Source organism: Sorex fumeus, unplaced genomic scaffold, assembly GCF_029834395.1.
Source record: "Sorex fumeus unplaced genomic scaffold, SorFum_2.1 ptg000061l, whole genome shotgun sequence".
Lineage (NCBI taxonomy): Eukaryota > Metazoa > Chordata > Mammalia > Eulipotyphla > Soricidae > Sorex > Sorex fumeus.
The window spans coordinates 32,177,544-32,205,329 of NW_026606118.1; the positions used below are offsets into that span (position 1 = coordinate 32,177,544).

The following is a 27,786-nucleotide window of genomic DNA, read 5'->3' on the forward strand; positions in this document are numbered from 1 at the left end:
GCTTTTTTTGTTAGGCATCCCAGTCTCTTTCTGACATAGTGGGTACAAGCACAAAACCAAAGTTTGGGCGATTCTCTGTACTTCCTGTCTCTGTGAGTCCACTTTCAGAGAACTTAGTTTGGTTCTGAACTGGCTTGACTACAAGCTTGTTAAAATGTCTGCAGAGTGGAGCCAGAACTGTGAGTCTGTCAGGAGAGAGTCATGGTTATGACTCTGTCGGGCAGTGCTCACCTAGCTCCGACTTTGGCTACACATTTTATTGGGCTTAACAACTGTAGAAACTCTATGACTCCTGAGCTGAAATTTGGTGAATATATATATATATATGTATATATATACATATATATATTTTTTTGCTTTTTGTGTCACACCCAGCGATGCTCAGGGTTTACTCCTGGCTCTGCACTCAGGAATTACTTCTGGCAGTGATGGGGGATCCATATGGGATGCCGGATATCGAACCCAGTTTGGCCATGTAAGGCAAATGCCCTACCTGCTGTACTGTCACTCTGGCCCTCTGTGTTAATCTTAGGTGTTCAGTGCCAGAGAGCAAAGTTGTTGGGTGGGACTGGATCACATCAGTTCAGGCAATGGATATTTGAGTCTCCCTGAGATGATGACCTTCTTCAGTAATTTTCTCAGTGAGACCCTTCAGAAAGCATCTCCATTTAATTATTTGTCCTTGTGCTGATGCCACAGGAGTGCTCACTGAACCATATCTTTGTGGACATCCTGGCTCTACTCTCTACTCTCAGATTTTATCTTCTAAATACAAATCACTCTAGGGCCTGCAGTGATAGCGCAGTGGGTAGGGCTTTTGCCTTGCATGTGGCCGACCCGGGTTTAATTCCTCCGTCTCTGAGAGCCCGGCAAGCTACCGAAAATATCCTGCCCGCAAGGCAGAGCCTGGCAAGCAACCTGTGATGTGTTCTATATGCCAAAAAATGTTAACAACAAGTCTCACAATGGAGATATTACTGGTGTCTGCTGGAGCAAATTGATAAACAATAAAAGGACAGTACAGTAGACAGTGCTAAATGCAAATCACTTATTACCTAAATTCTAGCTTCTTAAAATGTAGGCTGTGACCCAATGGTTATGTAACTGGAGGTCATGAACATTTTCTCAGTGGTATAATATTTCTGGGGCTGAAACAATAGCACAGCAGGTAGGGCGTTTGCCTTGCACACAGCCGACCTGGCTGACCCGAGTTCGATTCTACCGCCTTTGATTCCTTTGCCCCTCTCCGAGAGCTCAGCAAGCTACCAAGAGTATCTCACCTGCACCGCAAAGCCCGGCAAGCTACCCGTGACGTATTTGATATGCCAAACACAGTAACAACAAGTCTCACAATGTTACTGGGCCCGCTTGAGCAAATCGATGAATAATGGGAGGACAGTGACAGTGATAGTGATAATATTTCTGAATATGTAATTAACAAAAATTAATCTGAGGGGCTTCTGATATTTCTCATCAGGTTTACATTTTTTGGGTGAAAAGGGGTAGTGAATAAAAAAAAAATTAAGAAGCCCTTCTTGAAACCAATATGAGATAGTATCTTACATATTTGGATGTTTTTATTTTTCTTAAAAATGTGTTGCCATCACGGAACTATTAAGAAATAATGGTGTGTATTTGCTTAGCAGTTTGTATAAAATGCATTCATTATCTTATTTGGGACATAAGCTTTTCCAGGGAAATATTACTGTCATCAGTTTTGAAAAATAGATTCAACTCAGATTGGTTAAGTACCTTGTCCAAAGTAATACAGCTAGAAAATCCCATATTACTCAAATCACATGAATTCCATTCTTTCCATGATAGTTAAATTGATAATTAATGCTTAGGAAAATAATTATGTTAAAATTAGGTGATATCATTAATTGTCACTGTCACTGTCACTGTCCTCCCGTTGTTCATTGATTTGCTCGAGCAGGTCCAGTAACGTCTCCATTGTGAGACTTATTGTTACTGTGTTTGGCATATCGAATACGTCACGGGTAGCTTGCCAGGCTTTGCCGTGCAGGTGAGATACTCTTGGTAGCTTGCTGAGCTCTCGGAGAGGGGCAAAGGAATCAAAGGCTTGCTGGGCTCTCCAAGAGGGGCGGAGGAATAGAACTCGGGCTGGCCATGTTGGCCCCTTGTAAGGCAAACGCCGGACCACTGTGCTATCGCTCCAGCCCATCATTAACTACTCATTCTATATACTCATTGTACAGTTGCTTATTTTATATGAACAGTCCTTTAGTATAGAACAAATGAATGAGCATAGAATTTCCTTCACAACTTAAAATGTAAAATAAAAATGCAAAAATGTCTTAAATGTTTCATTTTTTTCCTTAAGATAACCACAATTATCTTACATTGTGACTTATGAAAGTTATATGCAATTTAAGTTTCTAGATTTATAAATATTTAGTCTAACTACATGCATTCATTATGTATTCCCTCTTGTTGTTGCTAATCTACTATGGCAGTCCTGAGTAGATGAGCTATAAACAATATGGCCAACAAAACTATGCCACTTTACAGAAAAAGCCTCTTAGAATTATGAAGTGAATTCCAGTATTGAAATATTAAAAAATATATTTTACATGATAAATAGAAAAACTAAAACTAAAAATAAAAATTATGGAAATGATGGTGAACTTTTAATTCACAAATGGATATTTTAATCCCAGTTAAGGGAAGATCGAGCTATATTTTAACTGCTTGCTTACAATGCATATTTCTAACAAGAAGTGACCTGTCTCTTTGATCCTAAAGTTGGCTAATACCCAATAGTATTGTAGTGTTAATTTTATTTTGATAGCATATTAACTTTTTATGAAACAAAAGATTACTTATACTTACATGCAGATACAATTAATGTCTACAATTCAAAAGATTATGACTTTATTTGAATATATGGCATTCATTTATATCATATTCAAATGAAGGTACTTGAAATGCCATTGTTACTTTAGATATTTTATATGGAATAGTTGTTAAAGCTTATAAAATGGAAAATGTATTCTCGTTATATTAAAAACCTGAGTATGAAAGTCTGTAGGTTATAAGGATAATTAAACTTGTACATATGCGACATCTGCTTCAACTGACATGGCTATGGTGCTGAAATAACTACTTAGACTGATATGCTTGGGAAACTAATAGATGTTTTCATTTATGGAAAAGATAGGAAAAATCCAGAAAAAAACCAATAGACGTAAGGAATCTAACACTAAAATTGTAATTGATAAGATAAATATAGCCAATTATTATCAATGAGGAGTTAAAAGGCATGTTCATTTCTCCTATCTTCACAAGTACTGAACACTGAAAAGGGTTGCAAACAGAAACAGTAAGAGAAGCAAACCAAAAGGGCAAATCCACACACTCAAAACACATGCAGTGTACCATCATCTCTCATACTTGTTGCAGAAGAGGGGGTGCTGCAACTCAGCAACCAGTCTGCAGTACTTAAAACAGTCATGTTGTCCCCTGGGAACAGCAACAGTATAAGAGTTCATTGTCTGAGAGCCTGCTCAGTGTACAAGGGTAGTCGTCTAAATTAATATTAATAGCCAAAATTATAACTGTACGGTACAACTCTTACATCTTATTTTATCAGGATTGTTTTAGTTCAGTTAAATATATGAAAGAAGAAAGATTTATGTGATCATAGAGAAATCAGAGTATTAAGTTAAATATATATATAAATTAGTGAACATCATGATCTGATTCCAGAGTGCATGTTTTTTGATGTTATTATTTATATTCAATTCAAGGTTCAAATGTAAAAGTTACTCAGACATTCTGACAATCCGATCAATTTGCAAATATTTTCATTAATTAGCTGAAAGTATAGATGCATGTTTAGAGACAAATAAACATAAAAATGTTAATCTACAAAGGGTTTTGGTGTAAAACATTATTAAATACAGGCAAGTTGCCATGCACACCACCTTATAAAAACTTTAGATTGCATAGTCACTCTAAAATAAGTGGGAAGAGGTGTATCGATTTATAAATATATGTCAAAATTTTATAAGAAAATATGATGTGGCAAATGCTGATATTTAATAGTTTGAATTGTTTATAAACTACCATTAAATGCAGTTTAAAATTATAGGCTTGGCAAAGAGATATACATAGCTTTACAGTGAATAATTTAAAGTTTGGTTTATTAATATGTATTTGAATACAAAATCTATCTATGCACATATTTTGTTGCAAAAATTCAGTAATTTCTGCCAGATTGAATGCACTTTATAAAAATGATAGAGAAGATAGTCAAAATAATTGTTAATGTTGCCATATCTGTAGCAAAATTATATAAGGCCACATAATTCCTATGCAAATAAGAAAGTATACTGGAAAAATATATTTCATATTTTAAATATATGTAAGATATAATTCTCTTTGTGAAGAAAATATATAAGATATAGATATTTTCTATTCCCAAAACTCATTTTAAGAAAAATTTGACATTAGACTTTCTCTTAAAATTCAAAATTCAAATTCAAAATTACAGTATGTTATGGGTTTGTAAAATCAGAGAATCAGAGTCCTGATCCTTTGTTCAAATTTCTTATTTTATTGTTTGCCTGTTTGTTTGAAGCCACACCTGGTGATGCTCAGAGCTTATGCCTGAGCACAGCTCAGGGATCACTCTTGGCAGGCTCAAGGGGCCATATGGGGAGGGGGGGGCCACAGACCAAATCCAGCCACCCATAAGCAAGGCAAGTGCCTTACCTATTCTACTGTATATCTGCCCCCACTTTGTTCACATTTTTGCATTTCTGGAATATATGCAAATTCAAGTATAAAAACTAAGCCTTCCTAATAAATGCTTTTGTTCTGAATGTTTCCAGCTATAAATGAACAAGCATTTGAAGAACACCAATGAAAAAGTAATTAGCTATTAACTATATATTCCTTGGGTATAAAACTGATTATGTTATTAATGAGATGATTTACTTATTTAAAAATTGATGTAGGAAATCAAGCACACACTGAGGTGTGATTTGGGGGTTTCTCCGGGGTGGTTCACTTACCTCCTGTCCCGTTTGTGGTGACTGATGTGCTGCTGAGATTCGTTTTCTCCAGTTTGGAACTACCAGGAGTATCACCACCTCCAACCAGAGGGTGAGGACTTGCTAGGTCCTGCATTTCCATAGATCTGTCAGAGCAAGAGCACCAAAGTGAAGCTATAATTTCAGCAATGATTGTTCAAGGAACATCATCAAGCATTCTAATGAGTCTATATACAATCTAACATAAATAATAATTTTATTCTCACAGAGTAAGGATTTATTTGTTAACCGAGTAAATATGCCAATCTCTTAGAAATTAATATATAATCACATACTTGTCTCAAAATTAATTTATTTTTAATCCTACAACATTTTTGATAATAATGTAAAAAAATTGATGCTGTTGTTTTGGGCAGTCTAAGTTAATATAATACTCTGGTCTCCAACATTGATCACATTAGCTACAAACAGGTAATAATGGTGAAAATATTTACCCTGGAAATTAGATTTTTTTTGTAACCATTGAGAAAAAAACCATTATCCAGGATAAACGTAAATCTAAAGTCTGAGCAGAATCTTCTAGCGAAACTTATTAACCAAGAACTTTAAAAAATGAACATAAGGTATAAAAAGACAGGATCTGGTACAACTTTAATATCCATTCAGGAATAGATTTTGTTCTATGTCTGCATCAGAGAATGTATTGGACTAGAGATTATAAATATGACTGAGGTTCCTGAAACTTTGATCCACTGTGGAAAAGAAAAAAAAATGTTTTGTACAATGGCCAAGATATGTCTTTCTGGAAAAGAGGGTGCAAAAAGTTAAAAAAAATAAAGAGAATTTTTCTCTCAATTTGATAATCACCTATGACAAAACTTTTTAAATTTCAAAAAATATTAAAGAATACTATTATGCTGAAAGGATAACCAACGTTTAGTTATATAAGAAGGAGGGTAAAACAAATGAAAGTATATAAGATTTTTTCACTTCACTCAAGAACGACAATGGAAAAAAGTAATTTCTGTTGTGGAATATATGATATGATATAAAACAAAATGATAAATGGGCTGGATGGGCTGGAGATAAGTTCCTTGCCTTACATATGACTGAACTTGTTCCAATTTCTAGAACAGCATATAGTCACTTGAGAACTACCCAGGATCCCTATGAACAAAACCAGGAATCAGCCCTGAGCAAAACCAGGAATGGCTCCATATTGCCTTCCCCCATCCCAACGCTACAGTACAGAAAATCAATAGTGCAAAAGGTTAGTGGGGTGAATTATATTGTCTTAGATTCATATGGCCAGAGACACTATATAATTCTTGAATAAGAATAAAATTTAGGACATACACATAATATAAGTCATTAAATATTATTACATAAGCAAAACAGGTGTGACAGAAAGTTAAAAAAATACTAAAATAAAATTAAAAATATATTTTAAAATTTTCTAAATACCTAATAAGTCAGAAAAGAATAGAAAAAAAAGGACAGGTAGAAAACAGACAACATATGGAAAGATGGCACACTTAATCCAACCAAATCAAACATTATGCTAAATATCCATGGACTAAAATAAGCACACAGTTACATCATAGTTTGTTGGACAGACCTCTGCCTCTAAAACTGAACAATTCGTTGCTACAAGCTGCTGGGAGTGTAAATAATTTAGTTTTCAGCAAAATCTCTTCAGGACTTGTCCTCAACTAAAATAGTTACGCTGTTCAAGATGAAGTCCTCTCTAGGGTCAGCCCTCGTAAACTAACTAGTCAGTAATGGAGCACAAATATTGTGCCCTCTTATCCTGAGGTGTCCAGAAGGCGAGCTTCTTTAAGAACAGGTGAGCAGATGTGTGTCAGGGATCAGACTCTAGTCAGCTGTTGACAAGAGAAGCTCTTTATCCCCTATACTATCTCTTAAGCTCCATAGATATTAAAACCTGAAATGTAGAAATATATTCTGACAGACTTCAAAATATTGTAAAATAAGATTTAACAAAAAAAGAAAGAAAAGTTATTGGCATATTCCTGATCATTATTGGAGTTTTGTTTTAACGTGCTTGTCAGCGGTAGGGCGTTTGCCTTGCGCATAGCCGGCCCGGCCAAGCCGGGTTCAATTCCTCTGCCCCTCTTGGGGAGCCTGGCAAGCTACCGAGAGTATCTCGCCCACATGGCAAAGCCTGGCAAGCTATCCGTGATGTATTTGATGTGCCAAACACAGTAACAACAAGTCTCACATGGAGACGTTATTGGGCCTACTCGAGCAAATTGATGAATAACGTGAGGACTGTGACCGTGACTGTGACTGTCATACTAAACAATAGAAAAAGTAAATAACATCCAATTAGAAAATGTTTAGAACAGCATGATTAGTAACACGACATAATTTACATTATAGTACAATAACACCCAATAAGTATAAAATACACATTTTCAAAGTTACACAGTAGTTGCAACAAAAGAACTATATGATTATATGTATAAAACTCAAATTTATCATAATAGACTATCTGACTATCACTGTCACTGTATCACTGTTGTCCCGTTGTTCATCGATTTGCTCGAGCAGGCACCAGCCTCCATTTGCCCAGCTCTTAGATTTTAGCAGCCTCACATTACTCGCAGCCTCTCCTTACTCGTCCTTCCCAACGCTGCCATATTGGAGGCTCTTTCAGGGTCAGAGCAATGAGACTCATTATTTTTGACATATCGAATATGCCATGGGTAGCTTGCCAGGCTCTGCTGAGTGGGCAGGATAACTTCGGTAGCTTGCCGGGCTCTCAGAGGGGGACAGAGGCTCTTGGGGCGACCTCTAATCGCTGACCATAATGAATTAAATTAGAAAATAGTATTTTAAAGAATCCCTCATATTTAAAAATTAAACACCATGATTCTGAATCTGTCAAAGAAAAAATTACACATGAGCATAGAAAACATTGAAAATGTTTAGGACAAAATAATAATGAAAAATACCAGTAAAGAAAACCAATATCTGACAACTAAGCAAAAACAATACAAAGTAGTCTCTCAAATAAATGATGTGGAATAGCCTGATATACATACATTAAAGATTATCTAAACACAAGCCTTGTACACTTTGCAACAATCAGCTATGCAAAACTTCATAAAAGGTAGCCTCGTAGGAAACCTAGATGACTTTGCATGCGATCCTGAATTTTAGATACAATGCAAAAGATAAAATCTATAAAAGAAATAATTCAGAAGGTGAAATTCAATAAAATGTGAAACTTCTTCTCTACTTAAAAACAGAAAAACAGGGCCAGGAGGATTGGTCCCTGGTTGGAAGCCTGCCCCAAATGCTGAGGAAGAAGGCAGTTGGGATAGAGAAGGGACCACTATGACAAAGTTAGTTAGAAATGATCATTCTGGATAAGAATTGCATGATGTGGGTGGGAGGGATACTGGGATCAGTGGTGGTGGAGAATGGGCACTGGTGGAGGGATGGGTATTCGATCATTGTATAACTGACACCCAAGCACAAAAATTTGTAAGTCTACAACTGTACCTCATGGTGTTTCACTAATAAAAATTAAAAAAAAAGAATTGCATGATGAAAGTAGGTAAAGGAAAAAAACATCATAACATTTCTGTATTGCAAACCACAAACACGAGGAAGAAAAAGAGGGAAAGAAAAAGAGAGGGGGGAAAGAGAGAGAGATGGGAAAAAAGAGAGAGAGGGGAGAGAGAGAGACAGAGGGAAAGCGGGGGAAGAGAGAGAGAGAGAGTACCTACGATAGAGACAGGCTGGGCGTGTGGGATGTGGTGCAAGAAAAACTGAGGACATTGGTTTTGGGAAATGTGCACTGGCAGAGGGATTGTTGTTGGAAAATTGTATGACTGAAACCTGACAATGAACAATTTTGTAACTGTGTATCTCATGGTGATTCAATTTAAAAAATAATTAAAAATAAAACAGTATAGGGAGAATTAGAAATTAAAAGAGACTGGAATAAAAATATCTCAAAAAGATATATCTGGTAGAATACTGTATCATTCTTAAAACTCAACAATAAAAAACACAAACAGTTTCATTTTAAAATGGGTCAGGGTCAGGAAGACAGTAAAGACAATTTCCTTGCATGTAGCTGACGGTTTGATCCCTGGCACAATAAGATTCCCCCAACCATCGATGGGAACAATCCTTAACCACTGGTGGTTCCAGGAGCAATCCCATGTACCACCTGGTGTGACTTGCCCTTAAAAATCCCCAACTTAACTTTCAGCATGCTGGAAGTACACTATAGACCAAACATGAATGCCACCCAATGCCTCTTTTGCAAACCACAACACCCAAAAGGAGAGAGGGAACAAAGGGGAATGCCCTGCCACAGAGGCAGGGTGGGATGGGTGGGATGGGGGGTGGTAGGGATGCTGGGACCCATGGTGGTGGAGGATGGGCACTGGTGGAGGGATGAGTACTTGATCATTGTATAATTGAAACCCAAGCACAAAATTTGTAAGTGTACAACTGTACCTCATGGTGTCTAACTAATAAAAATTAAAAATAAATGAACCAAAAAAGAAAAAAGAAAAAAATCTCCAGGTTAAAAAACAATAACTGACTGTCACCTTGTCAAAGATATACTAATGGTAAACAAGAACATGGAAAACGTTCTAAATCATTTGTCATCAGGGAAATCCAAATAAGAACAAATAATACAACTTTGAAACCTATGAAAATGGTTGAAATCTGGACACTGATATTATCAAATCCAACAAGGATATGGCCAAAGTGCTCTTATATACTACTGGTGAAATGAAAAATGATACTTCCACTTTAGAAGACAATTTGGCAGACTCATTAAACTATGTATATGCTTACATATGGTCAGTAATAATTTACCTTGGCATTTACCCAAAAATAAGTGAAAAATTTGTGTCTCTACAAAAACCAAGGCACAGATATTTATAGTGCTTTCCTTATAACTGCCCGAACTTAGAAGCAATTATAATATACATAAGAGAATCTATATTTTAACTGTAGTTATTCCAAATAATAGACCATAACTCAGTGCTAAAGACAAATAAGCTACCAAGTCATGAAAAAAATGCAAAAACCCTAAGTACACATTACTAAATGAAAGAAATCTATTGAAAAAGGCATCATCCCATATGATTCTAACTACATCACATTCTGGAAAAGGTAAAACTAGAGAGACAGAACAAGATTCACTACTGAGGTGGTGATAGGAGAGCATGATTAGAACACAGATAAGTTTTATTGTATTTTTTAATTGAATCACCGTGAGATACAAATTAAAAAGATTTTCAAGATTGAGTTCCAGTCATATAATATTCAACACCAACCAGTTTTTTTCACCAGAGTACATATCCCACCACCAATGTCCCTAGTTTCCCTCCCCCTCCCACACCACCCCTTCCACTCTATGGCAGGCACTTTCTCTCTTTCTCTCTCTCTCTCTCTCTCTCTCTCTCTCTCTCTCTCTCTCTCTCTCTGTCTCTCTCTCCCCCTCCCTCCCTCTCTCCCTCCCTCTCCTCTTAGGTCTTATGATTTGCAATAAAGACACTGAAAGTTTACCTATTTTCAACACTCCTGTCCAAAATGATCATTTTGGAATTTTAAAGCTATAAAAAAAAATACTTTGTATGATACTATGTAGCACTGAGGCACTGTCCTCCCATTGTTCATTGATTTGCTCAGAAACTTCTCCCTTGTGAGACTTGTTGTTACTGTTTTTGGCATATTGAATACGCCACGGGGAGCTTGCCAGGCTCTGTTGTGAGGGCAGGATACTCTCAGTAGCTTGCCGGGCTCTCTGAGAGGGGCAGAGGAACAGAACCCAGGTTGGCCTCATGCAAGGCAAATGCCCTACCTGCTGTGCTATTGCTCCAGTCCAGTGACAAGATGACAGAATGCAATGACAGTAGCACACAGGCTTCCAAGGTTGTCTGTCTGTGAGTTGATTCTGAAAGCAGCCCTTATATGTAGGCCCTGGCCTGAGTACCCGGATCTCTGCTGTTTGAGGCCACAGTTGATTTTGTTGATTTGTGTCTGGACCACAGTGGTGTTGCTAAAGGGATATTCCCAGCTCTGGACTCAAGGATCACTCCTGCCCGGATTGGGGAACCCAATGGGCTGCCAGGAATCCAAGGCAAGTCTTGCCTTGTTTTATTTGGGAGGATGCTGAAGGGGAGGGGCCACACCCAGTGATTCTCAGGGGTTACTCCTGGTTCTTCACTTGTTCATTGCTCCTGGCAGTGCTTGGAGGTCATTATGGGACGTTGGGGATCGCCAGCCCTACCCACTGTCCCTTTACCCACTCTCCTGTCACTCCAGCCTGCTTCTTCGTTTTCTTTCATATTTTTGTGCCATAGTGGAGTGATAGCACAGCAGTAGAGCATTTGCCTTGCGCACAGTTAGTCTGTCCGAGCAGGGTTCGATTCCTCCGCCCCTCTCGGAGAGCCTGGCAAGCTACCGAGAGTATCTCGCCCATATGGCAAAGCCTGGCAAGCTACTGAAGGTATTCAATATGCCAAACACAGTAACAATAAGTCTCACAATGGAGATGTTACTGGGCCTGCTCTAGCAAATCGATGAACATCGGGAGGACAGTGACAGTGACAGTGGAATGCCTAGACTGTGTGCTGCAGATTCACACCTAATAGGTACCAGGACCTCTGGGGTATGCTAGCCCTGTATGTACCCTAGCAGCTACAATGATATTATAATGAATGATATATGTTATTATATGTTATATATCTGTACAGTCATATATAATCTCATATCTATAGAATGTACATCAAGAGTGTAGACTCTGGGTGCTCATGATTTATAAAGTTTCACCCTTACCAGCTAATGTGCCCTCTAGATGAGTGACACTGATATTTGGAGAGGAGATTCTCTGTGTACATTCCATATAATTTTTGTGTGCATAATAATCATCAATCCCAAAATTGAGACCAGTAAAAATCAATATAAAAGTTTTTATATATAAAGAATTTTATAATTGAGGAGCTTCTGCATTTAAATAGTTATATCAAAAAAGGAAAAGAATTTAAAAGCTGTGATCTATGTTTACACTTTAAGAAACTTAATAAAAGGCAAAAAAATCAAATTAAATTTGAAGTATCGTTAAATTTTTAAAAAATATATGAAATTACTGAATTGGAAAATCTTGATTTGTAAATTGGTTTTATTCAGAGTAAACAATAAATACTCATGATTTCATTATTTGTTGTTAGAGCTACCCAATATAGAAAGGTTTTTGTTATTATTGTAGCACTGTCCTCCCATTGTTCATCAATTTGCTCCAGTGGTCAACAATAACATCTCCATTGTGGTTCTTGTTGTTTTTACTGTTTTTAGAATATTGAATATGCTACGGATAGCTTGCCAGGCTCTGCTGTGCAGGCAGGATACTCTCGGTAGCTTGCCGGGCTCTCCAAGAGGGATGAGGGAATCGAACCCAGGTCGGCCGTGGGCAAGGCAAATGCCCTACCCACTGTGCTATCACTCCAGTACACTGTATAGCACTGTCCTCCCTTTATTCATTGATTTGCTCGAGTGGGCCCAGTAACGTCTCCATTGTGAGACTTTTTGTTACTGTGTTTGGCATATCGAGTATGTCACAGGTAGCTTACCAGGCTTTGCCGTGCGGGTGAGATACTCTCGGTAGCTTGGCCGGGCTCTCCAAGAGGGGCGGAGGAATCGAACTCAGGTCGGCCTTGTAGGCCACCTGCAAGGCAAATGCTCTACCTGCTGTGCTATCACTCCAGTCCATATAATTATTATTAGTCAAGCAAATTAAACATTGCTTATTATATGTTAAGCAACATTATCTATGAACACTTTTCTTTTTTCTTTGTTTTTGGGTCATACCAGGCCATACTAGGGGGCTGCCAGGGCTTCTTCCTGGCTCTGTGCTCAGGACTCACTCCTGGCTGCCCCTGGGGACCAGATGGGGTGCTGAGGTTTGAACCTGGGTTGACCACAAGCAAGGTAAGTATCCTGCCTGCTGTACTATGTCTCAGGCCTCCCAGGAGCTTATGACTTAAAATCAGGAGTTAGAGAAAATTAAATTGCGTTGTTCCACTGAATGGAAAAGATAGAAATTATTGTAAAAATAAAAAGTGTTAATTTTTTTCTGAAAATATTTTAGCTGAGGTTGGATTAATTCAATGTTAACAGAGAAATATTTGTGAGTGATATGCTAAAGCTGCAAGAGAGAGTAGGGTCTCAGACCTAATTTGGAACATTTGCAAGATGAGAAAGCGAACCAGAAATGAAAGCATGGAGCACGCATAACAGACAGAACCACAGAGAAGACAGACTGTGTCGTTTTGCAAAACAAACAAAATCTATCTTTGTATTTCATATTTAAGTTCCCAGGAAACTGAAATGTAATGACCTGGATCTTCGTAAATCCTCTCTGCTTGAATTCTTTATAGTGGGTTGATACTTCTTACAATTAAGGGATTTTTGAAGACAAGCAAGCTTTATTACTTCAACCCACATAGCAAAATGTTTCTCTAATCCCTTTTGCATGTTGTACAATTATTTTAATACTGAACCTTCGAATTCCTTTAAAAGCATGCTTACATAAAATACAATAAAAATGTTAAAGTTACCTTAGGACTTCAACAGCCTACAGTGATTAATGGGTATCAATTTTTACTGAATACAAACTATGATAGATTTTATGCTTGTTAATTCAAATGCATTCTCTCCTGGTACCTTCACAATAACCTGTTGGTATGCATGCAATTTTATGCATTTTATAGGTCAGGAAACTGCACTTTGAAAAAGATAGAGTATGACTAAGATTTTGTGGGTCAGTAGTAGCACCAGAGTGTAGAACTCATGTCTAATTGATGCTAGCCATTGTTCTTTCTTTAGATGTGCTTCCAATATTAAAGTTCTTCCATACTGTGAAACTGAAAATAGAAAATGCTTATTTGCTCTAATAAAACATCTTAATGGTATTCAAAGCTTATTAAGTTCAAAATGTTTATTTTTATTTCCTATAAAGGAAATAAACAAATAGGAAAATCAAGAAGAGAAAGTTTGGAAGCAGAATGAGATAAGTAACATGTAGAGGTAAGGTGCCCATATATATCTAAATCATCAGACTCAATACCACTAAAATAAAACCATGGGGAACAAACTACAATAATGATATTTTAAAATGTATTTGTCATCATTCTGGAAGAGATGGTTTTAGTCCTTGAAGAATGGAAATGGAGTGTGATTTTGCCTGGAGATGTCAGCAAAACCTTGGTTAAATGATTTCCGGGGCTTGGGATCATGAGTGTGTCTGGGTGATGCCTTGCATAAAGAGGGGGGCGTGGAGGGACCTGGTCCCTTGGATCTGGTATAAGGCTATTTCTGGGGGCTGGAGTGATAGTAGAGTGGGTTGGGCATTTGCCTTGGCTGACCTGGGTTCCATAGCTGACATTCCATATGGTCCCTTATGGTCACATATGGTCCCACCAGGTGTGACCTCTGAGTGCAGAATTAGGTGCAAGTCCTGAGCACCTAATAGCCTATGGCCCACAAACAAACAGACAAACAAAGGTGGTGGTTGGTGGACCTCAGTGGTCAACCACTTGCAGGCTGCTGACCCCAAATGACAAATCTGTCAAATGTTCACTTGGGTGTGGGAGGGCACTTGGGATCACTGCTGGAGGAGGGAACATGGGGTAGTGGGACTGGAAGGGGGAACATTACATACCTGAAATCTTATTATAAAAAGAAATAAAAACCTTTGTGATCACAGCATATAAATAAAAATTAAATTTAAAAAAGCTTACTAAGTTTAGTATGAACTTCTACTTTGCCAAGTCTACATTAGTTCTCACCACGTTTCATGTCTATTTCAACTTTTTTTTACTGTTCCTTATGTCACAAGACCATAGGAATACTATGACTTATTTGAACAGCATAAAAATGAACTTATCTGTAACTCAAAAACATAAAAGTAATAAAAATGGGGCCTGAAGCAATAGAACAGTGAGTAGGGTGTTTGTCTTGCACATGGTTGACCTACGTTCAATTTCCAGCATACCATATGGTCCCCCGAGCACCGAGCACTGCCAGGAGTAATTCCTGAGTGCATGAGCCAGAAGTAACCTCTGTGCATCACAAGGTATGACCCAAAAAGCAAAAAAAAAAAAAAAAAAAAAGAAGAAGAAAGAAAGAAAGTAAGAAAGAAAGAAAGATGAAATGAAAAATGACAATCACAGGCAATTAGCTTCATGGATCTTTTCTATAATTCTCATATAATCACAGAATTTATTTCTAATGAGGTGAAATACTTGCTTCAAACCAAAGGAAGAACAAGCTTTATATTTGCACATTTTAGAGTCTATTCTGAATCAGAATGAAGATTTCCTTCTGCAAGAGTTCTGGTAATGAGTCATAGCCTGTTTATTTAAAGGCTGATAGTTCATAAATTTTTCATGACCCAGAAATATGAAAGAATTAGACTTTCAAAGGCACTCACTCTATGCCAAATTTTTCTCTGCATAAATGATGAGAATGTAAGCATGATTCTATGTACCATATTCTCTGTATATCAAATTAGTTAATTTTTATTTTGACCATTGGAATGAGTTTAATGAAAAAATTCAGGAATTTTCTTTGCTCATAACTTCCTTTTCTATGAAATATAAGCCTGAAATTTCCTGAGTTGAAAAACAAAATGACAACATCAATTTCTATTTAATTAACTAGTGTCAACTCAATTATAATACAGGCATTTTCTATTTTGTTTGCCACTTTTCTTCCAAGATGTAGAACTGGGCAGGATTTAAGTTAGTGATTGTTAATGAATAATAATATAAGGTAAAGGTAAAGGTAAAGGTCCTCCCGTTGATCGTCGATTTGCTCGAGCGGGCCCAGTAACGTCTCCATTGGAGATTTTGTTGTTACTGTGTCTGGCATATCGAATACTCTCGGTAGCTTGCCGGGCTCTCCGAGAGGGGCGGAGGAATCGAACTCGGGTCGGCCATGTTGGCCGCTTGTAAGGCGAACGCCCTACCCGTTGTGCTATCGCTCCAGCCCTAGAAAAAAATGTAGATGACGTGATTTTATTTACATGGAGTCAAGTATACTCTAGTTCAACAGACAATGCTCGAGCATCTACTAGGCTCAAAAGACAGCATTTAGGACACAGGAAGTCCCTTCAAAGAGCTTGTAAGTTTGTGGAAGCAAGAGGATTAAAAGGAGACAAGCAGCAGAGCTCTGATGGCAATAGATAGGGTGTTTATATGCATAATGTACAGTTTTAGGGATCTCCCAAATGAGTAACAGCGTGTGTGTATGAGAGTGTGTGTGTGTGTGTGTGTGTGTGTGTGTGTGTGTGTGTGTGCATGCACTTTCATATTTGAGGAAGGGAGAGGGAGGAAAATGCAACTTATCTGTATAGAAAGTGCTTGTGGAAGGCAAAAAATAGTTTTGGTCAGTTTAGTTTAGATGTTTAAAGATGAAGATATTTAATTCCTAATCGCCAGTTTCTATACTCTGGTAAAAGCATACTCAGGAACAATGGTAGGTCACCTTAAAACTTCAGGATATAAGGATTAGAGAAACTCTTGGCACAGCCAGAGACCTGAGCCTCATTCCTCTCTACTGGAATTCACTGCAGAGAAAAGGAAATGTAGAAGGGAGAACACCTCTAACACAGGCAGCAGGGAAGTGGGCCACGCATAACGAAGCTGTCCTTTAAACTTGGCAGTGACATCATGCCTGTCCCTGAGGCCAGTGTGAATGCTTACAGAGCAAGTGGCCCATCTGCCAGGGTGACCTCAGGCCCTGAAGTAATCGCAAGTGAAGCCATGAACACACTGTTCTCTGGCTATCCTTTTCTGGGCTTACAGTTATAGAATCAAGACTCGCAAATCTACCGCCAACCTAACATATTATTTAGAGAAAATTTGTTATCTTGGGCTTTCTGGGGCTGGAAGGATAATACATCAGACAGGACATTTGCTTTGTGTACAGCTGACCTGGGTTTGATCTCTGGCATCTCATATGGTCCCTTGAGTAAGCCCTGAGAACTGTTGAGTGTGGCCATCCAAAAAAATATGGGTTTCTAATCCCCAAAATGGGAGTAAAAAATTTTTAAAAGTAGCAACATTTTTTCTAAGTTCATGTTTCAAAGACTTTCCTTAATTTTAAAATAAAGAATCTTACTATCTAGTTCTTACTCTGGAGAACCTGGCAGGCTACCAAAAGTATCCTGCCCACACGGAAGTCTGGCAAACTCCCCGTGGTATATTCAATATGCCAAAAACCAGTAACAATGATGGGTCTCATTCAACTGAACCCTTAAAGAGCCTTGAATGTGGCACTTTCTAAAATCTCAGGGCTAGGATGAAGGAGACGTTACTGGTGCCTGCTCGAGTAAATCGAAGAACAACAGGATGACAGTGATACAGTGATAAAATAAAGAATAAAAATCCAATGAATTCTTCAAAAATTCTTTGATACATGACTCAAGTTTCTACTAGGTCAAGGGAGTAGAAATTATTTCCTTTTAGCAAGTAGAAAAGCCATAGGTCATAATAAAAATACCTAATGCTATTAATTATGCTTAAACTCCTTTCCTAAAAAAAATATAAACAATTAGAATAAAACATTTCACTGAATGAATACAGTAACTATTTTTCAATACTCACATGTTGAACTAAAAGATAAATCACTGATGTACTGTGCATAAAAAAGATAGTTTCTTATTTAAAAATTCAGTAAGTGAAAGGAAATTTTTCTCAAATGCTAAAATATCCTATGAATCTGGTGTTAAGAGTTTGTGCAGTAGACTCAAGCCTGGGTGTCAGTGCTACCTTTATAATTCACCATTCTTTAAATCTTGACTTAAAAATGTCACCATTAATATTTACTGGAGGACTCCTGTGTGAATTAAATAAAATCATTCACACAAATTGTATAAAATTTAGCATACAACACATCTTAGTAAATGTTCATATGGATCAAAATTTTAAACAACATAATTATATTAAAAGTGAACATTCACTATATTGAGTTTTCTATATACAATTTCCATGTAATCTTGGTCTGAGAAGAAATTAAACTTCACTGGTATATTTTAAGCCTTACTCTTTCAAATAACTGCTATTCAAACCTACGAATATTATCCTGAACAGAATCTTTCTCTTGTACATTGGGCAGTAGATACTTCAGTTCACTGAAGTTACTTAAAATTACTTATCTGTCTATTTTTTTTTCTTTCAAGGACCTTCAAGACCTTTTTCTTACACTGTGATATCACATTCCTATAGTCACAGTACCAATGAAAGGGAATAATAAAATACACTGGATCTGTCCTATAGGCAAAAACAGAACGTTAGCTTTGCTATCATATACCATACAATGTCGACTCATGTTGAAATCTGGCCAACCAAACTCCTCAGTCCTGTCCCATGTGATACTTTGGGGCCCTCTTTATTCTCAGCGCTACCTACACAGTTGGATGTTGGAAGTCATGCTATTAATTACTGTGTCTAAGAGCAATTTTGTTGGACGGGATATATTGTTTCCGCATGCTAGATTCCGATTGTTCTCTTTCCCTGTGTTATGATACCCCCAAACTTCCTTACCATTCCTCAATGCTAAATCACAATAACATGTTGAATAAATCCATGTCAAGGGCAAATTTCTGTGTATGTAAAAAAAGACAAATCGAGGTGTATATAAAAATTAACACTGTTTATGGGGTTAATAATGGAACTATCATTCAATCTATATTTTCTTTCTCTTATAAACATATAACAAAAACCGCTGATGCACACCTTGTTAAATATTATACAGTACAAGTTTTAGTTCATACATTCTACTTTTGTTACAAAATACTAGAGGACTAGGAAGCTATTTTGGTATGCCTTCTTCTTACATAAATGATGACATATGCTATGAGCTTGTCTCCCTGTCTAATTATAATTAATTACATTATGCATTACTGCATGTACATTTAAAAATGTATATATTATAAAATTTTAGTTGTCCAATATTCTGACAACTAGAATAAACTAACATCTATATAACTGATGTTATTAATTACTAAACCATGTAAAAAATTAAAAACATCTCCATGAACATTAATTTCCAGCATAATTTTAACAGTATGTATCTTTTATATTTTCATTGACATACATTGTTTTGAAATATTAAGAACTTTGGGGGAGAATTTACACACCTGTGTTTTTGTTATATTCACTATTTCCACCACCAAGGATTCCAGCTCCAACCTATCATCAAAAAGATCCCTCTGCTAATTCTTTCTAAACACCAGTGCATCCCCACACCCTCTTCCCATTAGTAACTTCTATGATTTTCATTGAATCTCAGTTAATTTTGTTGTTTCTTACCAGTTAGTTTGCATCAGTAATTAATAAGGGAAGAAAATTTTAGAAACTGTATTTTTCAAGTTCACAAGAGGCAGCTTATTATGTAATGTATAGTAACAATAAAAAACCCATCTCCTTCATTTCCTTTTAACAGATATGTGTCAAAATACACAAAGGGGTGCGCTTTATTAGATAACAACCTGGGCTGAAAATCAGGAACATGAATATAAGTATGATCTACTGCCTAGAAAAAGTTAATGGGTGTGCGTGTGTAGGTAGTTTTCCAAATGTCTTCTTGGGTTTACAGGGCTCTCTACATAACCCCGAGAGTCCTCCGTAGACAGGCATTCTGTACTCCCTTCCTGTCTATGCCAAGACATTCTGTATCTTTATGAGGTTACTCAACCCATTCACTTTGAGCCCAAGGAAGTTAGCACCTGCCATGAGGGATCAGAATGTGAAATGTGATAACAGCGGCCTGTGATAAGTGCCCGACCTTAGCAAACAAAAATAAAATCTCTGAGGGAAAAAAAAAACCCACAGCAATATACAAACGAGAGTATCGTGTGGCTCTGAACATAAACAATTCAAGTTCCCCTTTGCAGGAAACAGTGGTTGAGGCTATGTGCCATTCATAAAGCACCGACGACAGGCAAAGTCAGGGAACTACTCCATGAACCCTCCCTCCCCCCATCCTTGTGACACTATAACATGATATTCTTTGTTAAGAAAAAACAAAAGTCAACCAGACATCTTAGTGATAGGAACCTTGGACCTAGTTTTCATCTGGCCAAATACTTCACAGGGCAAGCTCAAAAACAATGCAGGGCCCTTGAAATCAGCAGGAACTCAGCACTCTCCTCAGTGCCAAAGAGCAAGATGAGAAATGGGGTTGGTATAAATATTCATTGGGAAGTTACAGCCAACCTCCTTGCACTGTGTGTTTAGTGCAATTCAAAACGGCTCCACCTGGTCCCCGCTGGCTCCCTTCTGTCTACAGGGGCTGGCAGCTGGAAGGCAGGCTGAACCTTAGCGATCTTTTAATTTGTTGTAAGCATCGGAGAGGGAGGCAGAAGGGATGACAATGCATATGCTGGGATTCAATTACATAGTTATCTTTTTCCCTGGTGGGAGGGAACCAAGACTTCAGAGAATCCAAAGCTTCTTAATGTGAAGGTCTCTTAGGAAATGATTGAAGATCTGCAAGTCCTAGTGGTGCAGAATAATGCTCTCATGAGAGTCTTTGCAAAATTCCAGCAAGCAAATAAAAAAAATTTGTTAGGCTCACATGAGAGCTTTACTTTTCTCTTGTTTTCCAAAATAAAATCACTGAAGAACTTCTGCCTGGAAAATAGGTTTTGAAATAAATTTCTCTTTCGCCTATGAAATGTATGAACCCACTGATTTCCCATTGGCTTACAGTCTATAAGGCAGTTGTAGGACACATAATACCTCTACAGGAATCTAAGTTCATGGCAAGACAACTCAAAGCTTGAAGTTCCATCAGAGTATCAAACTGACACATCCTCAACCCATTCCCATTACCCCTTATCTGTATCTCTCTGTTAGCCACCAGTTGTTTGTTTTTTGTCTTTTGCACAATCTTTAAGAGTTTGATTGTGTTTTCCCGTTCATTTGCTTTGCTTAATATAACAACTCAAGATCGTTTCATCCATATTATCTTGCCAGAATTCATTACTTTTGATGACTGAGTAATATTCCTTTGTGTATATATAGTACAACTTCTTTGTAGTGTCTATGCAATTATCTTTAAATATTGTATTCCAGGTTCTCATTATCAATCTGTTTATCTTAATTTTGGATTTGAGTTTACTATATGCTTAATACAGCTTGATCCTTCTTTATTTACAAATATAGCCACTCTGTCTTTCAGTTAGTGATCATTCACATTTGGTTGATTTTCATATATAGAAATTAGTGCCATTCTATTTTTTATTTTTTGGATATTTTGTGCTTTTGGTGTCTGTGGTTCTTTCCTCAGGATATCTTCCTTTTTTCCTTTTGTTTTGGATTATTTTTCCTCCAACTACTATGAGTTAAACACACACACACACACACACACACACACACACCGTCCTAAATTAAAAGCTTCTGAACATTTCCTTAGATGTTGACAAAGTACTTTTAATGTGATTCTCTCTTTACAATATAATGTCATGCTATTAATTTTTAATGATACTTAGTCATCTGTTTTAATTTGTCAGTGCCCAGAAGGGTATGATTTATATTCCATTTGCTACTAAGCAGGGTTCCCCAAATATGATAAAAGTAAGGTTGCATGAAGAATGGTAATTCCTCTATGAATTCTTATTTTACTCTTTACAAACTGATATCTACTCAGTTCACAAGACCTGCAAGTTCTCTTACATGTGGACCCTACACTCAATATTCCCATCCACTGCAATCCCACTGAAAACTCAGCCAACCTGCTCAATCACCCCCTATTCAGACAGCTTTTCAGCATTGCATGCTCTATAAATAACTTATAACAATTCTTTATAAATAATTCTACAACCATGGCCTGCTATCCAGTCATTCTCATTTGCCCTTTTTCAAGACAATTTTCTTCTTCAGTATAGTATACATTACTTTATTTGTTTCATCTCTTTCCCTCCAGAATTTAACTCCATGGGAATAGGAAGATGTCTATTTGCACTGTACTATTATACCTAGAATCAATCTTGGTACATAATAAGTGCCCAATTAATATTGTTGAATGGATGAAAAAAATTTCCAGTGATATCAGTTACCTACCTAGTTGATCCTAATTGCCTAAGCTTTACTTCATTGTTTAACATGCTCAACTTGTAGCAAATTTTTGTTGCTTTTTTGAATAAATTGTCTGATAATAGTTAAGTAATATAGCTACAGTAAATAGAAGGCTAGCAGGCTAGTTATATTAATGAATAATATGTATCACTTTATTTATAACTTTCAGTAGTTTAATAATTTAACAATTATAAATGCCTAGCATGTTTTCTGTAGTTTAGGTAACTATGAAGAACGGGCTACACATTTGCTTGCATTCTTTGCAAAATATAAATTTGGGCTGGAGCGATAGCACAGCGGGTAGGGCGTTCGCCTTACAAGCGGCCAACATGGCCGACCCGAGTTCGATTCCTCCGCCCCTCTCAGAGAGCCCGGCAAGCTACCGAGAGTATTCGATATGCCAAGCACAGTAACAACAAAGTCTCCAATGGAGACGTTACTGGGCCCGCTCGAGCAAATCGATGATCAACGGGAGGGCCTTTACCTTTACCTTTACCTTCCAACCAGTATCTCGGTCCATTCAAAGTGGTATAAGAAATACCACAAACTGAATACAGAGAACAGCAGGACAGGTCTTGCCTTGAATGTGGCAGACCTAGGTTTGATCTCTGGCACCCATATGGTCTTCTGAGCACCACCAGGCATGAATCCTGAGTGTAGAGCCAGAAGTAAGCTCTAAGCATGACAGGTGCCGTCTCCCCAAACAAACAAAAACAACTGAAAAAGAAAAGCTACAAACTAATTGGCTTATAATCAACTAAAAACTTTGAGAGTTCTGAACTCTAGAAGTCTAATCAAGGCTCTGATATGCATGGGCTCTCTGATGGTTACTTTCTTACAGGTTCATAGCTAATATTGTAAGCCAGTATTAATACTATATTAAGAGCTATTCATATGCTCTTAATAGGCTACAGGTATCTCAGGAGCTTCTTTTCTAAGAGCACATATTCATGAAGATTCTATCCTCATAATCTAATAGTCGTATATTATAAGTTCATCTCTAAGCATATAATTTTGGGATATTAATATTTTAACATATTTTAACACATGAACAGGAAACCGAAAATATGTAGACTATAGGACCAAGAGATGATGAAGAAAGAAAGAAAATAAAAACACTGTATCTTCAATTCCCATTAGTTTACTGACACTCAAGGGAGTGTAACAGTAAAATCTCTTTTAATCACACACACATACATCTGAAATATAAATAATACTATTCTTGTCTTTGGGCTGGAGTGATAGCACAGCGGGTAGGGCGTTCGCCTTACAAGCGGCCAACATGGCCGACCCGAGTTCGATTCCTCCGCCCCTCTCGGAGAGCCCGGCAAGCTACCGAGAGTATTCGATATGCCAGACACAGTAACAACAAACTCTCCAATGGAGACGTTACTGGGCCCGCTCGAGCAAATCGACGATCAACGGGAGGGCCTTTACTTTTTATTCTTGTCTTTAAAATATTTTTGCAATATACCAATTCTGTGGGCTGGAGTGATAGCACAGAGGGTAAGGCGTTTTCCTTGCAAGCGGCCAATATGGCCGACCCGAGTTCTATTCCTCCGCCCCTCTCGGAGAGCCTGGCAAGCTACTGAGAGTATCTCGTCCGAACTTGCTGAGAGTATCTCTGCAAGAGAATATCTTGCAGAGCCTGGCAAGCTCCCCGTGATGTATTCGATATGCCAAACACAGTAACAACAAAGTCTCCAATGAAGATGTTACTGGGCTCCCTCGAGCAAATTGATGAATAATGGGAGGATCGTGACCGTGACCGTGACCAATTCTGCGGGCTGGGGCAATAGCACAGTGGATAGGGCATTTGCCTTGCATGAGGCCAACCGGATTCGATTCCTACATCCCTCTTGGAGAGCCCCGCAAGTTACCAGGAGTATCTCAGCCATACTGCAGAGACTGGCAAGCTCCCCATGGTGTATTTGAAATGCCGAAAACAGTAACAAAAAGTCTAACAATGAAGACGTTACTGGTGCCTGCTCCAGCAAATTCATGAACGAAGGGAGGACAATGCTACAGTGCTACCAACTCTGTGTAATTGATAAATTGAAATCCAAACTAAAGTGATACAGATGAGCTTTCCCTTGTAAGTAATGAGTAAAACAAAAAGGAACTGACAAGTCAACAAAGTTTATACAATAGAACATGGTTAGGAGGCACTGGTAAGACTTTGGAACATTTCAATAACGACTGGATAAAGTATATTCCCACTCATGCTGCTATTTTATAATTTGTTTTAAACTCATATTCTTTAAACTAGAGCACAATCACCCTTTTTCATTTCAATCAGCACTCTGTGTATCTATCCATTATATTCAGTTTTTGGGGAATTAGTGTCACCTCCTTCTAAATTTATATATACATATATGTTTGTGTATATAAATATACATATATAATATAATCCTAAAGCTAACTTAACCATTTCCAACATATTTTGTCCTGTCCACTAATTCTCTCTTGGGCATTTAAAGTTATTAATGACTTATTCCTAAAATTTCTTAATATTTAAGTACTGGTCTTTAAAGTCTCACTAGAGATTTTCCATTTTCATTTCCTGTTAACTCAATAAAGGTTATTTTTTATTCAGGTATTTATCTCTCATCAACAGAGCTTTATGTGTCAGGGAAAGCTAATTATCCATCAACTCCAGAAGATGGAGTCCTTCTTCTTTCAGATTAATAACTGATTTAGAAATTGTTCATTTAATTAGTGGGACACAGGGAGTATTTTTCTGGAGACTTGTGGATAAGTTCACTCTTCTGAGAAGACTGCTTCCAGTCTCACAAGACTTCTTCAACAGGATGCAAAAAAGACAGTACTGTTTCAAACACCAGGGGGGGGGGGGAAAGATTTTGGGCAAATATAAAATTGAGGATGGCAGAGCAAAAGAAGACATAGAAAGCTGAATCCTTGATGAAGTTATTGGACTCTTGAACCAACTTCTCCTAAGACTATTGTACCTCTGGAATTCCAGGTATGTGAACCAATAAATTACCTTATTGTTAAGAGCAAGTTGAGTCAGCTTCCCTATTGCTTGCACTTGAAACCATTTTAACTGATACTACTCTCTCCTGGTTTCTTGATGTCATATCTAGTCATTACCTTTTAGTTTTCTTTTAGGGTCATGCCTATCTCCTTAACCCTTAGATGTGCACACTCATGTAACTATAGTCCTTGCCCTCGTTCAGGCAAAAACTCATGTGGAAAATTTCCACATGGCCTTTGTGTTTTAAAGAGCTTTTGTGCTGTTATTCATAAATTCAATAAACATGCCTCTTCAGTCCTTTTCCTTCAAGGAACTAGGTCTTCTCTACAATTTTATAGTACTCATCTCTATAAGGATTTTTCACAGACTCATCTAACATTATATGTCCACAGATAAACTGAACAGGATCTTACCACACCTAGTCATATTCATATCTACTCATACTCATATCTGTACGATTAAATTAGTAACTCAAATTGGAACCCTGGTGATCTGCTCAACCTTCACTTTTTACATAGTTCACCAAATATTTGGTCCTTATGCCTAAACAGAATTCATTATGTTCACTCCTTTAGATCGCAACTAACTCTTGTTAGTTTTTCTAATTTTTTCAACTAAACAACTCCTACTTAATCACACAGAATCTTAGCAGTTCAGTCAAGTGCATTACAAGTAATGTATGCTGTGCTCTATTAACATAATTTAACAAATGAAACAACTTTGTAGTTTTTTAATTATTTATTTTTTGTCTTTTTGTTTTGACAATTGCTTTTTTTCCTCAAATACAATATGTCACAGCCTTCATCAAAAATCTTTTCCTCCAACCCAAAATTATTATTTTAAAAATTTTTAAAAAGTTCTTTAAAGGACACAGTTCATGGATTTAACAAACATTGACCACATGTCAGATTCTGTTCAAAAGCCATTGAAAGAGTGAATTGTGGGCTTCTTCAAAAAGAATTAAACAAGAAACAATTGATAAATGACCTTAGCATTAGAAAAATATAGATATCAGGATACTACTCTGAATCTAAGAACTTGCATCTATTTTCACCCTGAATTACAACATTTCCACATTATGTTTTCTTCTCCTTATAGAGCCCGTATTAGAACTACAAACTTAAATTCAAATAATAATATTGAAGAAACCATATGACTGACAAATTGACACTACTGACACAAGTAAATAAAACACTTTTAGAAGCTGCTCTTAAAGTAATAATGCCTGGAGTACATTTTATTTTACATTAAAGAATATAGAGATCTATTAGCCTTATAGTTCCCTTAATAACCTCAAACATATCATATTCTTTAGAATTCAGAAAAAATGAAAGGATCAGAGAGATAGTATAGTGGATAAGACACTTGTCTGAAATGTGGCCAACCTAGGTTTAACCCCAGCACCTCGTTTGGTCTCCCGTACCCTTTAGAAGTGAGCCCTGAGGATAGAGTCAGAGTAAGCCTTTAGCACTGCTAGGTGTGGACACCTCAAGAAAAAAAAACAATAAAAGAAATCATTCAAAATAGTTTTTTTCTTATTTTTAAGTAAGAATTATTTGGATTTTTGCTATGTAGTAGATAATTTAATACCTTAGTTATATGGCACACATTAAAATTTTGTGGTTAAAAATTATTTTCTTTTGTGGAATTTATATTCTAGTGTGGGATGAGAGGGTAAAATTGCATTATCCTATATTAACATAATCACTGAAATAGTTTTCAATGTGTTATTCACCTATTTACAAGATATTCTAGAATGCAGTTTGAATCTGGGTACCACAGAGCTGAAACATAAAAAGTATCTAGTTTCACAGTCACTTAGGTCCAACTACAGTAAGACATAAATAATTACTAGAATTCATTTCACTGAGGAAAAGAGAACAGGGTACTTGGGTAAGCTGATAAACTTGAGTCCTGACACACAAGCTGAAATAAGCATAGCTCGGCAAGCAGCACAGGAGGAAATGAATAACTGGAATGAAGAATATATCTTGAAATAGAAAAATGTTTCAGTGCTATGTTGACTAGAACTTATTTTTTATTTATTTATGTTTTGGGCCACCAAATGGTGCACAGTACTTACTCCTGGCTCTGTGCTCAGGGATTACTCTTGGCGATACTTGGGGGACTGTATGAGATGCTAGGAATTGAGCCCAGATCAGTTGCATACTAATTATCCTGCCATGGCTAGAACTTTTGAAAGTCAGGTGGTAAAATATGACAATGGAGTAATATCATTTAAAAAATTACATCATTATTCATTGCAGCACTTAGTATAATAGCTAAGATATCAAATCAACTTAGGTGTCCAAGGACATTATGAATATATATATATATATATATATATATATATATATGTAGCACGGTGCTCCCGTTGTTCATCGATTTGCTCAAGTTGGCCCAGTAACTTCTACATCGTGAGACTTGTTACTGTGTTTGGCATATTGAATACGTCACGGGTAGCTTGCCAGGCTTTGCCGTGCGGGCGAGATACCCTCGGTAGCTTGTTGGGCTCTCCAAGAGGGGCGGAGGAATCAAAACTGGCTCGGCAGGGCCGGCTGTATGCAAGGCAAATACCCTACTGCTGCGCTATCTCACACATACACACACACACACACACACACACACACAC

At 37.2% G+C, this 27,786-nt stretch overlaps 1 protein-coding gene across 1 annotated transcript in view; it reads right to left on the reverse strand.

Annotated features, from left to right (window-relative positions):
- The window catches only part of EYA4 (EYA transcriptional coactivator and phosphatase 4), a 297,621-nt gene that overhangs the window by 78,602 nt on the left and 191,233 nt on the right, over positions 1-27,786 (reverse strand). Inside the window, exon 4 of the mRNA XM_056126298.1 lies at positions 5,040-5,164. Within this exon, the coding sequence (XP_055982273.1) occupies positions 5,040-5,164 (125 nt within the window). The remainder of the gene's footprint in view (positions 1-5,039; positions 5,165-27,786) is intronic.